Source organism: Protopterus annectens, chromosome 4.part0, assembly GCF_019279795.1.
Source record: "Protopterus annectens isolate FY-2018-M chromosome 4.part0, PAN1.0, whole genome shotgun sequence".
NCBI lineage: Eukaryota > Metazoa > Chordata > Ceratodontiformes > Protopteridae > Protopterus > Protopterus annectens.
The window spans coordinates 519,810,926-519,829,351 of record NC_056733.1 but is presented as its reverse complement, the minus strand read 5'-3'; the positions used below and the strand labels follow the sequence as shown (position 1 = coordinate 519,829,351).

The following is an 18,426-nucleotide window of genomic DNA, read 5'->3' as shown; positions in this document are numbered from 1 at the left end:
GTCTATTCCAGAGACGGGGCAGCCTCTGGGAGACATACCTGTCTCTCCAGCAGGTTTTGTTGATGTTGCATATTAGATTTAGGCCTATCATGCGGGTAATGCGCGAGGAGTTAGACTTACGGATATGGAACGTCTCTAGTAGGGCAGGGTCCGATATTGCCTTGTAGGTGAGACACAGATCACCTCTGAACAATCTGTATGATACTGAGTAGAGTGATAGTGATTTAAGGCTGTCCACATAGGATAGGTGTTGGAGGCCATGGATTCTCTTTGTAAGGTATTTCTGTGGCCTTTCCAGTTGGTGCAGGTGTTTGTAGAGGTACATGCCAAATGGGGCATTATGCTCAATCATAGGTCTAATAAGGGAGTACAGAGAGGTAATAACCTAATTTTTTTTCTGGATGGAACCCCTTAACTTATAAGATGAACCAAGTAAAAGGCTTTTCAGACCACAGCCGCCACATGATGGTCGAATGTGAGATTGTTGTCAACCTGAGTACCCAGGTGTCTCACCACAGGTTGTGTGCTTAGGGGGCTGCCATTGATGTGGTGATCAGTAGGGGACGTGTTTTTGCCGAATGGTACGATAATACATTTTTTTGCATTTAACTTAAGGCCATGACTTTGGCACCAGTTATTTGTAACAGTATGTTAACATCAACTGGTGGGTCAATGACATCACCTAACTTACAGTCATCCGCAAACTTGGTCACCCACAGGCCCTTTGTCTTTGCCTGGACCTCTAAGAAGTATATGGAAAACAGTAGGGGTCCCATGACAGATCCCTGGGGAACACCACTAGTGACAGGTCTGCTGTCAGAGGTGGCAGCACCTATTTTGACCTTGTGGGTCCTATCTGTGAGCCAGTTGGCCACCCATTAACACCAAGTTGTATTAACTTTTCGATGATGCCCGAGTGGGGGATTGTGTCAAAGGCCTTGGCCAGGTCAAGGTAAGCTGTATGTACTGACTTTCCCTCATCCGGGGCCTTGGTGAGGGTCTCAAATAAGTCAACTAGGCCCAATAGGCAAGATCTGCCCCTGACAAATCCAAATTGGGTGGAGTCGAGTGCTTGGAGACTGCCTATGTCCTTGTTTAGGGATCCAAAATAATATGCTCCATGACTTTACAGATAAGACTTGTCAAGCTGATGGGACGATACTTTCCCAGGTCAGTAGTGGCACCATCTTTGTGCAAAGGGATAACGATGGCAGTTCTCCACTCTACTGGGATGAAGCTTGTAGTTAGGGTGTGGTTGAATAGGGTGCTCAATATCTAAGCTAGTTCTTGCTGAGATGGTGTAGAATACAGCCAGGGATACTATCAGGTCCTATGGAAGTTGTGTTCTTTGCCTTGGATAGGACCTTTAACACTTGATCTACAGAGATGTGAGGTGTGGGACAAGTATCGGGGATGCTGATTGGGCCTTTGGAGGGCAATAAGGAGGTGAAGTTTGCACTGAACCTAACAGCCAGCAGGCTGGCTATGTCAGCAGGATCAATGTAAGTGGTAACATTAAGTACTAGTTTGGAACAAGCTAGGGCTTTGCCATGGAGATTCCTAACGTAACTGAAGGACTTGTGGTTTCCCTTTGTTTTGGAGGCTAGTTTCAACTCATAATTGGCTTTGGAGGTTTTCACTAGTGATCCAATTTGCTTGTTGAGGCAGAGGAGGGAGATTTTCCAATTTGGAATTTGTTCCTTTTTACCCTTGGACAACAGTTTATTTATTTTGTTGTAAAGCCCGTTGATACAGGATGTCCACCAGACAGGTTTGTGTTTCCCTGAGGAGCAGATTTTAGTTTTGTTGGGTATGGCTGCATCCATACAGTTGTATAGGTGCTTGTATACTGCACTGGCATACTGTTCAGCATAGTTGTCTGCATCATCTGAGGGGCTGGTGGTGTGAAGCTGCTGATACCCTCCCTTAGGAGGTTGTAGTCAGCTTTTGAGAAGGTTTTTAGCCTGGTTATGGCTGGGGAGGGGTTGAGTGGGATAGAAACTTCGAATGAGACAGACAGATGATCTGATCTCACCAGGGAAGAACGTACTATGGGAGTGGTGCAGTGGTCGCCCGTGCTGGTGAGAACCAAGTCCAGTATGTCATCTCCCCTTGTGGGGGATAAGACCAGCTGATCTAGTCGGTTGGAAATGATGAAGTCACCAAGGGTCAGGGTGTTAGGGAGTACCTTGATGGAGTCAAGTAGGTCCATGTAGGAGATGTGGGTGTCCTAGCCTGGTAAGGCAGGGGTGCTCTCTGCAGCCCTGAACCAAGTTTTTGACAAAATATGCTGAAGAATACCAGTCAAGTTGCTTTTCTGTGTGTTCATAAAATTAATACAGTCTGTTCCATCCAGTTTCTTTGGTACAGCAGAAAATCTCAGTTTTTTTTCTGCCTTCCAACTCTACCATTTTTTGAAACAGCTCTTCTTAAGAAGTCTCATAGTCAGCCATCCTTTTTTGCACTTCAGTCTGATTTTTGCAGTTTTATCAGTTAATTTGTATAGCTAGTTAAAACCTCTTCTATTTGTTTCCAGCCACTGATTATCTGAGTTGATGTAATACTTCAGTGTTTCATTTTAGTTATCTTTGAGGTCATTTGACTTTTTATTTTCTCTAATTTTCTGGAAGCCATCTCCTGTACCAGAGTTAAAGCTTCAACTGCTTTTTGCTAAACAGCTGTAGGATTCTTCCTGGTCAGTGTTTTATATTCAATTTTCTGGTTCTCTAAAATTTTTCTTTGCGGGCATCCAAGCAGTGTACTTACTAGCCAGTAACTGAATTTTACTCAAGATGACAATATGACTGGCTCTCATTTTCTTTTTTCATACTGGAAGAGCTGAAATTAAGCTGATGACAAGTGTGCAACCATCTCGGAAGCAAAGTCTCAAGAGTGTCTGTACAAGCTCACGCAAGTGGATGAAACACTGGAGGATACTTATGTATGGGGATCAAATCTGAAAGAGAAGACTGGGATATTCTGAACTAGAGGGGAGTGAGGCAGTAACAGTAGTCGATGGAGGTTGTGGACCAGGAGGGATTAAGGTAAATGGTACAAGACTGTATCAGAAAATACAGAATTCTGCAGGACATCATAACCAGTGTCATGGCTTTGAAGTGAAGGACCCATTAGCCAACAGCAATCATGCCACTGAGTGATTCACAATGGAAGAGAAGGGTAAGCAAACAAAGCAAACAAAATGGAGTGGGATTGTAGGGGAGTGGATTAAGATGAACTAGTGAGATTTCAGCAGAATATTTGGGACAAAGGAAAAGGGGAAGAGGAGCTCCAACAGTGATAGAACAGGATACAAAAGATAATGGTAGATTTGTAGTACTAAGGGGCTAATGGCAATGGTGGAGGGTTATACTGGCATGTATTTATATTCCACGTAAAACTGCTATAATGGAACTTAAGAAAATTCTGGGAGAACTAATCAGCTGTCAGCAGGGAATATTCCTTATAGGTAGGGACCAGAATTTGACTTGCAGCAGTGAGGGTGTATTGGGGGGGGGGGGGTTGCAGAAGGGAAACTATATAATCTCCTTGAGATTCTCTCAAGCTCATCCACTAACCACTTTAAGCCATCATCTAAAGCTTATCTAAAAAAATAAGTGACTATGTTCCTGTACTAACCCCTCATGAGTGCTCTGATACATCACAGTATACCCAAAACATATCCAACTTCTCACCCGGTGTTTAATCCTTTGTTCCTCCCGACCTGTCTTAACCTTATATCTTGACATAAGTCATACCTACAAATAGTACCAGCTATGTTCAAAGCCTAGGTTTTGTTGTCAAGATGTAACTAATTTGTATGTTCTTATGTATACTACATTTTGTCTACTTTATACTTTTTTGATTATTGTAATGTGTGCATGAAAATTTACTTTTATTCATGGAGCTTTTCTCCCCGGGCCTCCGCTGAAAAATTTCCCCGATAAACAAATGTTAAATAAATAAATAAAAATAAATAATAAAAGAGGGTAGATTTTTAAAGAAATTTATGAAAATATTTGGCACGGAAGATGTGAATTCAGTAGTAGGAGTTTAGAGTGAATTTACATATTACTCAACAAGATACAAAAACTTGGCTAGGCTAGACAGAACTTATATTTCAGAGGAACATGTGCATTTAATTGAAAGTTTTGACACACATCCAATAACTATTTCAGATTGTGTGCCAATAATAACCAAAATAAAAATGCAGGGGTAATAAAATAACAATGAGACACTGGCACTTTCCCACCCATCTGTTGAAAGGAGATGAATTTAAAGAATGAGTGGTGGAAATTATTCGGGAGTTATTAAAGAAGATAAAAAAAAATCTTCTGAAAATAAAGCTAAGGAGTGGGATAAAACATAAATTAAAAAAAACAGGGTGGAAATAAAAGAAAGACAGATAGTTAAGAAGTAACCAGAATTATTTAGAGGGACTGACAAAGGTCAAAGTATTGCAGAATAGGGAAATTTCGGAGAAGAACAGGAGCAACTGCAGAATGCTAAACAGAAAATAAGGGATTACCTTGATACTATGCATGACTTCAGAAAAACTGCTGTTAAGCAACTGCTTTTTGATAACTACAGAAAACAAAAACTTATAGCACAAAGGCAACAGACAGTAGAAAGGATTGTCGCCAAGCTTTGGAGTTTTTAACAAGGAAGATAACAAGAGACACTGTAGAGGTACTAGAAATATTTCCGAAATTTTATGAAAATCTGTATAAAGCACAGAAATATGGAAATCAAGAAAAGGTACAAATGGAAATGTTTACGCAGAATTCAATATGCCAGAGGTAGATGAGACTAAAATACTAACAGTCAGGATAACAGGAGATGATAAAAAAACGGTGATATATAACCAATCTACAGGAAAGTCACCAACAATAGATGGTATTCCTGTGGAAGTCGAAGCTAGGATGAAGACAATTATAAAGATTTGGAAGATTTTGTTTAACAGTACTTTAAGAGGAGGAGAAGCAACAACATTCTGGAAGAAAGCCTTGGTGGCTATAATACCTAAAGATGGTAAAGACCCATCAGATCCAGCTTCATATAGGCCCATTTCAATTCTAAACCATGATTATAAAGTGTTTATGTCTAGAATAACTAAATGAATGGCAAAGTGATGCCAAAATTGATAGACAAGGATCAGTGCGTCTTTTGTGGAGGGGAGACAAACACTTCACAACATTAACAGAATAATAATGATCCAGAAGGAAGCAGAATATAGGAAAATGTCACTGTTTTTGGTTGGTCTTGATGCAGAGAAAGCATTGGACAGACTAAGCTCGGATTTTACGAGCAGGGCAATGGAAGCAGTTGTATTCCCTGTTAGAATTATAAAAGTGATTAGGATGATATATGAGAGATCAGAGGCAAAAATTAAAGTGGATATGTTTCTCTCTGATAATTTCAGTTTGAGCAGAGGAACTAGGCAGGGGTGTCCTCTTTCCCCTTTGTTACTTGTGTTATAATTAGAACCACTGGCATAGAAAATATAGGACTCAGAAATTCTAGGATATTACTGGCATGGTAGTCAAGGCTCCTACACATAGTACAGAAAGCTGGAATTCAAAGTGGAAACGGATGATGATGAAATGGGGAGGAGGTTCAAGAAACAAGGAGAGACTGGGATTTTGGATTCAGTTGTTAAAGGTTAACAATAACCATACAGAATATTATATTCATAAAGTAGCAAAAAGTATTCTAAGAACTAAGCCACCATGGGAATGGAGAAAGGAGATTCTGCCGATAGGGATGACTAATTAGGGATACAGACAATAGGCAAGCGAGGGGTGGAATTTATTGGAGAAATCTGGCAAAGAAACCAAGGTATTGGGGGCAAATAATTAGAGAGGGAAAGGTAATACCATGTGAACAGGCCAAGGCCAAAAATGTATTTGGACGACAGGCTAGATACTGCCTTCCCTATCAAGGATTGATATCAGAGTATAGGCAAAGAGAAAGAAATAGGGGGATCATAAGTCAAAGACCAGCACTGGTAGAGTTTTTAATAGAAGCCAACAGAAGCTGCTGTTAAAAAGGGGATAATCAGTAGAGCATATAAAATACTGCACGATAACTACAAGAATCAGAGGAGGTTAGAAAGGATTGGGAAGAGACTGGATAAGTAATTCACAAAGAAACAATGAGGGGATATATGTTTGCTTTTAAATATGAAACAAAGTCTAGAAGATTTAGGATCTTTCCTTGGAAGTGTTTACACTTGTATTTTTTTATACCCCAAGTAGACGCCAAAGAATTTTTCCTCAGGTAGATAGCAAATGTTGGAGGTGTGATGGAGATAGAGGTAACTAGGAACATATTTTTGGGAGTGTAATGAGCTGGCAGACTTTAAACGTTCCTTGCAGACTATTCTATCAGAAATACTGGGTGAGTAGACTGGTATAACTAAGTAAATGAATTTTTAAGCTATGATACAGAAACATAATTGTCTAGACATAGTAAAGCCTTGCCGAGTCTAATTATGGTGGCTGCCAAAAAAGCAATTACTAGAAAATGGATATCAAAGTCTAAACCAACTGTACTAGTAGTAGTGAATATAGTAAAAGAGGTAAAACAACTGGAATGGGATCTTTAGAAAACGGTAGGAGTAAATTACATAGAAAAAAGGGAAATTGTGGGGACAATACATGCAGAATAACATTCTGGAGGAGCATAAGATCTAAAAGAAGGCAGGATTTGAAAGAGCTATGTAATATTTGACTGACAATGACTGGATAGATCATAATTGATGTATAATGTTTGCAACTGCAAATATGTCAATATGGTTTGTTTTCATTTATATAAATGTATGATTGTCTATATCATAAGTAATAACTTAATAAAGCTGTTTCTTGTGTGTATATATATATATATATATATATATATATATATATATAAAGATGAACTAGTGAGATGGTCAAAGATTAGTTGGGAGACAGGAAACAACCTAAGGGAGTGAACAAGGGTAAGGAATGGAAAACTCAGTCCTAGGGACAAGGGTTTGAGGAAGTGGCAAAAACAAAAGAACACCAATGTGTTTACATAGGAACACGAGGACAGAAATTAAGTGGAAAGTGTGTGTGTGTGTGGGGGGGGGGGGATAAAACGACACACAGGCAGCAGAGTACAAGGAAGTTACAGAAAAGGAAGCAAAGCTGAAAGGGATTTAGCAGAAGATATCAAGAAATGATGCAGGGGCTTTTTTAGGTATTCAACAGAAAGACGAAAGTAAGGAACAGAACAGGTCAGACTAAGCAATGACAGAGGGAGATTACAGGAGACTGAAAAACAATGCAGAGGTACTGCATAAATGCTTTGCTTCCATCATGACAAAGGAAAGCAAGGGGGTGGTTACATGCTGGGAGGGACAGTGCAGGCAGACAAAGAAACACCAGGATAGTGAGGGGAGGTTTGGAGGAAACTACCATTAGGGAAAGTGAAGCAGGACTGACGGGCTACTATTGACAGTATTTAAAATTCTGGGCAGTGCACTGGCAGACCCTGCTGCCAAATCACTGGCTTGTGCAAAAACGTTCCAATACTGGAAAGCAGCAAATATGGTATCTCATTACAAGGGAGGAAGAGGAAAATTCACAGAACAGGTCTGTTACCTTAAAAAAAGGTGGCAGGAAAGTCATGGAGTGAATTTTGAAGGAAAGGCTTGTAGTTCTTGTAGAGGACAACATCCTTCATTGGCAGCAATCAACATGGGTGTATGGTTATAATAAGCCTTAGTAAAACTTGATACATTGCTATGACTGGATTACAGTTCAGATTGACACTGAAGTATCAGAAGACATGGTCTACCTGGACTTCAGCAAGGCGACTCACTTAGTCCTGCAAAGGAGGCTGAAAGGAAAACTGGATGGGGGGTTTGGATTGGATTGTAAAGCCAAGAACAAGACAGACAGCAACATGGCACAGCCGAATGTAAGGATGTACTTGCTTGCTCCTATCTGGACATGACCGTGGCTGAGACTGCAGTGAGTTATTTTAGTAACTTTTCTCCTTCTCCAAATGTTATTGTGGAGTTGCCGTATACACGTTTGGTCAGGGTGGGGGTGCAGGGACAGCTGCCCACCCCTGCAAAAATCTCACATATATGAGCATTGCTTTACTTGTAATGGACAATTGGCACTGTTTGTTTCACATTGTTGGCATCCAAGAAATCTCTCATACACACACATACTAGAACAGACATACAGGACTCGGGTGAGAAGTAAAGGATGCAAATTAGCCTTCTGGGTGCAACTTTGTGTGTATGACTAGCACACACAACTTGTGAAAGATTATCCTGATCCCATCTTGAGTGAAATAACTCAGTAAAAGTCTCAATACAGCAATTTGTTTTTTACATGCCATATGCAGCACAGCATGCTTGAAGATCTTACCTGTACTTGTTTGTTTTTCTTGGAGTGCTAAGTGGTGTGCTACTTTTTGTAGGCATTTGTAAAGGGACTGCTTTTGCAGTGCTCTTCAGCTCCCCAGGGCCTTTTGATTGCGGACTCCACAGAAGTGGTCTTGGTGTTGGGGCATTGCTTGAGGAGACCCAAGGAGGGTTAAAATTAACCACTCGTGTCTGAGCTCTGCAAGAGGTACCAAAGAGAGTCTCATCTACATAGGAAGTCTCTGATTTAACTCTATAGCCAGCGCCTCTCTTGTGAGGAGCACGATTTGCCTGGATCCCAGTAATGGCCAGATCAGTGGACATTATTCCTTTTTTTCACTTGGCCAGTTTAACACATACGCATCACGCATAACCTGCAAGGGAAGAAAGAGGAGAAAAATGAAATGAAAATGGCAAGTGATATTTAAAAATATACTATACAATTGCTGTCTTTCAGTGATAACATGTTTACCCTAACACACACACACACACACACACACACACACACACACACACACACACACACACACACACACACAGTTGTGATCTTCAGTTATTCAAATTTACTTATCTTTTGTTGATCAGGTAAATGGATTTTTCCACGCTGGACAATTTTCTATCATGACCCCCCCCACCCCCCAAAAAAATATACAAATGCAGTAGTAGTAGTTGTGGCAGTGGTAGAAGTGTTCACAAGGACAGGATTAGATCAACAAATAGCTGAACAGCATATTGAGAGAATACAAGTACAAAGAAATTACAAACTACAAGGCAAACAAATTATACGAGTTAAGACAGACTGCTGCACTTCTACGCCAGTTTCACCATTAAGGGAACTATGCCAATATTGGTTAGTATGTTAATAACAGGGATACCTGCTCTGTCATGCACTTATAACTTAAATTAATTTGGAGAGAACAAACAGTTTTCTACAAAGGCGGTAGAGTTCAAAGCATTGTCCATCTAATTATATACTAACATTCTCATCTTATATGACTGGCCCATGTGGCATTCTAAACTTAAGGTAAGTTTGTTCCTCCATTAAACAGCGAGTGTCACATAAGTTTAATGAATAATATAAATGTGGTCTTTACTTTGTGGCTGTGGAGTGTTTGCGTATGTTGTCATTTATTTTTAGATCCCCTAAATTCATTGCCACCTGGCATGTGAAAATGACAACATAACTTCGTTTAGCAATAAACAAAAGGCTGGCATGCAACTGGACATGCTGGTATTGTGTTACAAAGGACAGACCCTGTAGCTTCTCTTTTCAAGTATGCAAGCATTACATCACTACAGTGCACACCTGAACTATAATCAATTTATTAAAGCAATATGCCAATGTTTCTACATATAGTGTGGCATTCGATGAGTCAAGTGCCATAGTGTACTTTCTAGCTTGTCCTCACTTGCTTTTTAGGGGCTTTTTTTAATAAAAAGCTTCATAAACCTTTTATTAAACCATGGCCCACAAGAATTTAGCTTTTCCAGTTGTAACGTCACCACAGGCTAGCGATCCAATTTTAATGGCCTTTTATCCAGGTTACTGGCAAGCATTTAAATGTATACAGAGAAAGCAATGAGTATTTTAATTTGTGTTCCTATGTTATATCAGAATGTTCCATCCATCCAGGATCTAACAAGGAGGAGGAAGACCAATGACTTGTGTCACACCTCATTGAAACAGTATGTCACTATATTGATGAGGTCAACACAAGCTGTCCTCCCTTTCCCCTAGACTGTGTGCCCACGAGTTGGTTAAGTTGGTAAGGGACAGGAGTTCATTACCATGTACTGTGGCTTCCTTGGGTGGTGACCAAGAATTCAAGGGAAGCCTAGTTAGCACCTCAATATAAATAACCTTATAAGTAAAAAAAAAAAAAAAAAAAAAAGATACATTATAATAATAAAAGATAACAAGGAAAAAAAAAACAGAAATAAATCAATATAATTTATCATGACAATCTGACCACCAACTTTTATTTATTCAGTCAGACTGGTCCAAAAGACCATTTTTGGCCATGACCTGGCCCAGATGCAATACAAAACATTTAAACAAATAGATACTGGTGGTAGTCAGACAAAGAAAATAATTTTTGCTCAGTTTTTGCTCCCTACCTTGCTGAGAGTCGGGTGCCCCATCTCTGCACTTCCAATGAGCCCATTCATTCCTGCAGGAAGCAAGAGACCTACAGAACATGTATTTTTATAGAGGCAGAGAAGTGGGCTTTGAGGTTTTTTCTTCTGTGCTTTTGACGTCTTAACCCCTCTATGCATGCCTGGTACCATCCAAAGTGTAATGGCCATCTACAAGTGGGTTTCGCTGGCTTCCAAAAATGATACAAGCCTTCAATCCAGCCCTGCTACCTTCAAATTCAGCACTCCCATGGAACCACCGGTCTCCACTGGAGATTCTAAAATGGGCCCAGTACCTGGACATGCGCCTCCCTCAAAGAGAGGTGAGCCAGCAAAACCATACCACTCCTCTCAAGGCATGGCAGCTCCAGCAAGAAGACAACAGAAAATGTTGCAGTATGACGTAACCTGTGAAAAACACAGTAGTAGACAAGTGTTTTGCCAGGGGGGAAAAGCACCATACATCCTCCACCTCTCTACATATACTAACTCTGAGATCATACTGCAGTGGGAAAAACTGCATATTATACCATGACCGCCGAAAAACGTGCACGCTGATTGGCCAGCGTGCCCGTTGTAAATCGAGTTATACTAATGGAAAAAGGTCCGGTCGCCCGGACTTTTTTCCATTAGTATAACACGGTTTTTTAAAACACTGTCTCGCTATGTTAAATGGGTTTAACATAGCGAAACAGCTTTAAAATAAGCAACGGAGATCTCCGTTGCTTATTTTAAAGCTGTCTCGCTATGTTAAACCCATTTAACATAGCGAGACAGTTTTAAAACAACGGAGAAAGCAAGATCTCCGTTGCTTTTTTTTAGTGTTTCGCTATGTTAAATGAGTTTAACATAGCGAGACAGTTTTAAAATAAGCAACGGACATTTCCGTTGCTTATTTTAAAAGTGTCTCGCTATGTTAAACTCATTTAACATAGCGAAACACTACAAAAAAAGCAACGGAGATCTTGCTTTCTCCATTGCTTTTGCCCACAGCTCTGATGTACTGCGCAGGTGCGCAGTACATCAGAACTGCCGCGGATGCCAGACATCTGCGGAAGGGCAGTAAACAGGCATTATACTATGCCATTATTTAAGAAAAGTAATAGTTTCTTTTCTTAAATAATGTCATGGTATAATACCAATAACCCACTTCTGGGTGTGGGTAATGCTAAATTTACCCACGGTTGGCTTTGTTTGGTACCACGCCAACCGTGGGTAAATTTAGCATTACCCACACCCAGGCGTGGGTTATTGCTATAATGCCGTACCCCTAAGTTATATGCTCTTAATAAGTAGCACAAAGCAAAAACATATGAACAAGCATACCTTTCAACTTCTTAGTACAAGACATCTGAACAAAGCCATAAATAATGATGGGGCAGAGGCCCAAAAAAAGGGACAGTTTTCAAATATTGCTCTTATAAACTTAGAATGTTCATAGAACAACATGTTTTGCATTAGTATGAATTTTCTAAAAGGTATGAAGTCTGAAACTCATTTGTCATTTTCTGACTTCACTCCTCAATGATTTGCCAGAAAACCAAAAAAAAAATTATGCGGAACAGACCATAAATATGAGGCAAAAACTGGGACAGTTCAGAAGTATGTAAACAAGGATCCACAGCAAATTAAGACTCAACAAATTTCCATATTGTTTTCACTGAAGTATTCTCCTGTGTGCTAAAGGGGAGAAACCTGAAGACTACCCAGATGATCCAGATTCACTTAGCACCCTAGTTGCTAAAAGAGCTAGCCAGGGAGGAGTGGGAGTGAGCCACTGATGCCCACTTGCCTATCATATGGGGGAGAGGGGTTGCTGTGACATATCCTGTTGCAAAAGTGACAGCTGTGGGTTAGACTGCAGCCATACAATCCGTTCAAACTGACAGGATGTGGGGTGCAAGCCTGCCAAAGAGAGCATAATTCTATAGCTCTGCAGGGGATATGTGGAAGCAGACACCTCTGTAACAGCACAGTAAAGCAGGTGTTGCACTATGTTTGCTGGCCATCGAGAAGAAAATAATAGCTTCTGCCTTTCCACAGGATGATAACCCACAATCCCACACTTTTGTCTACTACTGCTGATTACCTTGGAAGCTGTAAAACAATGGAAAAACAATAGGTCAAATGGGGTGGTGGGGCTCAATGTCACAGAGAGACTAAAAACACCTTACAAAAAAGGTACATTTTTCTCATGTTATACAGACTAACAATTCAAAAATAAATAAATAAATGTTAAATATAAAGTCATCCAGACATATATATCCTTAGCCTGCACTGAGAATCTTTCCACTAATTGTGAACATACAGCTTGTGATAACTCAAATAACCTTACTGTATATCAACTTCACTGTATTACATTTCTGACAAATATAAAATACAAATTCTGTGTTGTTTACTCAAGGTCCAAGTCAAATAGCCTGGTCATGGCTAAAAAGGGTCATTAGACCAACTCTTTCACTCTACTGAATGTTAAATGAAATAAATAAGTCAATATATTAAGAGTGCTTAACATGTTAATAGTTGTTTTCAGCAAGAGAATAGGGAAGTCTATCACTGCATCATTTGTGAAAGGCATTTACATTTTGCACCTTACACCATTTGTAGGATGTAACCTACTGCTCAAGGACCAAAGAAAAAAACTGTCAATGAATTGCGCACGGGTCTTCAAATTCACTTGGGTAAATGGTTAATCAGATATGAAAGCCTGGATTGTTGTGCTTCAAATTGGGAAACTCAATATCTGAAGAAATTCTAAACTACAGAATAGGGGAAACCAAGCAAGGTACATACATTGGAAGGCCAGACATTTCTCTCAAGTTAAAGACATGCTGATATTAAACATTTCTTGTTCACTCTTTTTTTTTTTAAGAATTTGTATTCATTTAACATATTTACAATATATACACTGAAAAGAAGAAATTCAACATCACACACTGTTATACAATGATAGGAATACATTGAATCATCAAGGTAATCTTATACAATTAACACATTAAGTGTCTTGGTATTTTGATAGCAACATTTCAAGGTTATCCCAACCACTAAAAGTAAGATTTATAGATCTTATTCTGATCATTTCTTTTTCAGTTTTGTATAGTATTGCTGTTAAATTTAAACATTCTTTGAACATAGGGACTGGGTTTGATTTCCAATTTTTGTAACAACTTTTCTAGGAACTGCCAAGACAGCCTAAAATTTTATTTGCTCTTTGGCTTTTACAGATACAGCAAATGGAACATTCATTAGTTTTACTGATCAAGTTTAATAATTATCAGACCATAACCCCTTAAAACATACTTTGGCTTTTACAGATACAGCAAATGGAACATTCATTAGTTTTACTGATCAAGTTTAATAATTATCAGACCATAACCCCTTAAAACATACATATCTCTTCCCAATATGCATTTAATTTTTCACAATCCATAAACATGTGAATGCAATCAGCTTTTATATCTTTACTACACCTCCAGCAAACTGAAGAAATCATTTCACTAAACTTATAGATTGTAAAGGGAGCAACAGACATTCTATGTATGCATTTCCATATAAAACTGTCAAGTATAAACTTGTCTGATCAACTGATTTAAGTAACATAAGTCATTCAATCCACTATCTAAAACCTTCCAGAATTCTGCATCGAGATGATTATTTATAATTAACTTATGTAACTTGGACAAGCTTCCTTTGTAGGTCAATCTACCTTTGATAATAGCATTTATATAGTCATATAATGGGGGGATAGCATGCTGCTCCTCTTCACTCATATTATCCATAAATTAATTTAAATTCTTAATGGCTAATATTAACTGGTTAGCAGATTCATCTAAATTATATTCTTTCACTGAATATTCTGGATATTTAGTTTTTCATTTTTCAAAGCAATCAGACCATAATACTAATCCATTTTATCGTTGTTCTGAGTTTTCTTAAATTTAGAGTTATGTCTAAGGAGAAATTTTGTTAACCAGATGAACTGATTACTACAGATTTGTAATTTATCATATTTAATAAACTTATAAGAGTTTAGTATAACCTGCTTCCTGGGTGGTTTTCCATTGGCTAGTGTAAGCCAAGTCTATTCAGAGTACAACAGAGTTAAAACTTGCAGCAACAGAATAAGATTATACATCTGGGAAGGTAATACCACCATAATCTTATATTACCATAACTTTATGTATGTGTGTATATATATATATATATATATATATATATATATATATACATATATATACATATATATATATATATATATATATATACACATATATATAAATGATTATATTACACAAGATTTTACAAGTACTAACCTATCCACAAAAGTAAAAAAAAAAAAAAAAAAAAAAAAAACATAAATTCCATTTTTTAAACAGGAAGTAACACTTCTTGGATTACTTTTTCAAAATTATTTATAATCTTACTCACATCTTGATAGATTTTTATTCCCGGATATTTTAGTTCTTTTCCTTTCCAATTATATTTATGTTTAAACTTACTATCTAATAACTGATTTAACACTAAAGGTTGTTTTATTATTAATAAATTTTATCAGCGACACTTCTTGAAACTTTTCAATTTCCTCATCCATTTCTTTGACTGGATAATTTAAATCTCCTACAGTTAGTAAAATATCATCCACAAAACGCTGTATTTTTGATTGACAATCTCTGTTAATTGGAAGTCCGTCATTTTTTCATTGTTTTTTATACTATTAGCCAAGGGTTCAATAACTAATACAAATAGTAGTGGGAACAAGAGACACCCTTGCTTTGCTTAAAGTGAATCCTCGAGAAATGTAAGAACCAATTTTAACATAAGCTTTGGAGTCTCTATACATTTTTTAATATTGGAAATGCATGTGCTTCTAAAAAGTTCCAATCTATAGAATCAAAAACTCTCTCGATATCTAAGTTTAGGGTCAATTTCTTCTTCATTCCTTTTGTTTAATTTAAAGATAGTTATTACTCTTTCTATATTATCGTATGTTACTCTAATGACTATAAATCCTGTTTGATCTTTATTAATTGATCTACTATATCTCAATCTTATAACGAAAACAAAGTAATTTTATAGTATACAATTAATAACGAAACAGGTCTATATGAGGAAACTAACTTACTATACTTTCCTTGTTTAAGCAGCGGCGAGATTACAGAAAATTTCCATGAGGTAGGAATTTTGTCACTCTGAATTATCCTGAAAATGTTACTCAGTATTTCTAATTTAACAGAAGCAGACTATTTAATTCCATACGTAAATCATTGAATCTTGGAGCTTTACCATTTTTCCCTTTTTTAAAAGTTTCTTTAACTTATATCATGGCAATAGGCTTATTCCACAGAGATACTTGTTGGTCATTAAGTTTATCAGCAACACTTTTCTTTAAAAATTGTGAATTTTGTAATCATCATAGGTTCATAGGTGGGTACTAGGCTATCGGCCCTAGGGCCTATACAAGCCTAGCCATAACAATTCCCTGGCTATTTCTTCCCACACTATTTACTTCCCTGGACCCCTGTCTAGCAGGGCAACTGACGTGATCCCCAGGGTAAATTTCCTTTCTCCGATCCAATCATCAAGGTTCCTTTTGAAGAGGGTCAAAGAGGCGCTCTACTTGACATGTATGGGCAATCTATTCCAGAGTCTGGGGAGTCTCTGGGTTAGGAACCTATCCCTCCACATGTTTTGTTTATTATGATGACAAGGTTTAGATCCCTGGAGCGTGTGGCTCTGAGGGATAGGGATTTCTTTAAGTGTAGCATGTCCAACAGCTCTGGGTTTGACATGGCCTTGTATGTTAAGCAGAGATCGCCTCGGAGTAGATGATACGCGACAGAGTATAGCTGGAGTTTTTTAAGGCGGTCAGCACAGGGCATCTGCTTTAGGCCTGTGATTCTTTTAGTGAGGTATTTCTGTGGCCTTTCCAGTTGTTGCAGATGTCTTGAGAGATATATACCAAATGGGGCGTTGTATTCTATAATGGGTCTAATGAGAGATGAGTACAGTGGGACAATGACCTCCTTTTTTCTGGATGAAAAGCCCTTAGTGATGAGGTGTGCCAGATAGAAGGATTTCCTGACTGTTGTGGCGATGTGGTTATTGAAGGTGAGACCACTGTCCACCTGTGTCCCCAAGTCCCTTATCACACTTTCGGTGTTTAGTGTACTGTCACCTATGTGGTAATTCACGGGTACATGTTTTTCCCAAAGGAGATAACTATACATTTCTTGTCATTGAGCTTGAGCCCATGGCTCTGGCACCAAGCATCTGTTTCTGTAAGGCCCTTTTGTAGAGTATCCACATCATTTGGGGATTCAATAATGGCGCCCAGTTTACAGTCATCTGCGAACTATGTTAGCCAGAGTCCCTTAGTGTTGACCTGTACTTCATAGAAGTAGATGCCAAACAAGAGTGGCCCCAAGACTGAACCTTGAGGTACTCCACTTGTCACTTGTCTGGAGCTGGATTTGGTGTCAGCTACTTTTACAGTGTGGGTTCTGTCAGTAAGCCAGTTGGCAACCCATCGAGTGACATAGGGATTAATGCCCAGCTTAGTAAGTTTATCTATGATTCTAGAGTGGGGGATGGTGGCAAAGGCCTTGGCAAGGTCCAGACAGGCTGTGTGGACTGCTTTACCCTCATCTACGACTCTGAAGACTGATTCAAAGAAGTCAATCAGGTTCAGGAGACAAGATTGGCCCTTCACGAACCCAAACTGGGTGGGATCCAGTGTTTGAAGGTTGCCAATGTCTTTGTTTATAAGTTCCATGATAATACATTCCATGGCCTTGCAGATCAGGCTCGTCAGACTGATGGGGCGGTAGTTCCCGGGATCCAAGGTGGATCCCCCCTTGTGGAGTGGTATAACTGTAGCTGTGCGCCACTCGGTGGGCATGAAGCCTGAGGTGAGGGTATGATAAAACATGACACTTAGGTGAGGTGCCAGTTCATTTTGTAGTTCATGTACTACAAAGCCCGGGATGTCATCTGGTCCCATGGATGCTGTATTCTTAGCTTTGGAGAGTGCGTTTTTTACCTGTGTGGCTGTTATTACTAGAATTTGGCAATCTTCCGGTATTGAGATGGGCCATTTAGGGGGAGAAAGTGGGGGTGAAGTTGGCACTGAATCGATCTGCCAGGAGACTGGCAATATCCTCGGGATCAGTACATTTAATGCCATTCTGTTGTAGCTCAGAGCAGATCTGAGCATTGCCATTTAGATTCTTGACATAGTTATAGAATGCCTCGTGGTTGTCTTTGGAATCATTGGCAATTTTATTTTCATAACTAGCTTTGGAGAATTTTATGAGGGATTTCAGCTTCTTACTGAGGCTGGTAAGGGAGGTTTTTGCATCCTGGGATTTTCCTCTTTTCTGCAACAGTTCTTCCTTTTGTTGTAAAGTTTGTTTATGGCAGGGGACCACCAGATTGGCTTTCTAATTTTGGAGGAGAGCATCTTGGTTCTATTTGGGATGACACGATTCATGCATGAGTGGATGTGCTCGTACAGTGCCTTAGTGTAGTGCTCAGCGGTCGAACTTTCAGTTCCCATCTGCATGGGTGTCATGAAGTTTGTAACTTCTGACTTGAGTAGCATGAAGTTGGCTTTGGAGAAGTCTTTTATGGAGGTTTCCTTATTGGGGGTGGGGGTGGGATGTGGATGTTAAGGGTGATTAGCTTATGGTCTGACCTGACCAACGAGGGGGTGATCATAGGTGTGGAGCATCGATTTCCCATGTTGGTAATGACCAGGTCTAGGATATTGGAGCCCCTAGTGGGACTATGGATTAGTTGATCCAGGGCATTGGAATTTATGAATTCCAAGAACCGTTGGGCAAAGGTGTTGGTACATGAGTAGTTTTCCCACTTAATAGCAGGGTAGTTGAAATCAC

At 39.1% G+C, this 18,426-nt stretch overlaps 1 protein-coding gene across 2 annotated transcripts in view; it reads right to left on the bottom strand.

Annotated features, from left to right (window-relative positions):
• The window catches only part of RITA1 (RBPJ interacting and tubulin associated 1), a 314,609-nt gene that overhangs the window by 237,180 nt on the left and 59,003 nt on the right, over positions 1-18,426 (bottom strand). For both annotated transcript variants that reach the window (XM_044068439.1, XM_044068438.1), the window contains exon 2: positions 8,400-8,769. In XM_044068439.1, the coding sequence (XP_043924374.1) occupies positions 8,400-8,719 (320 nt within the window). In that variant the 5' untranslated portion in view covers positions 8,720-8,769. The remainder of the gene's footprint in view (positions 1-8,399; positions 8,770-18,426) is intronic.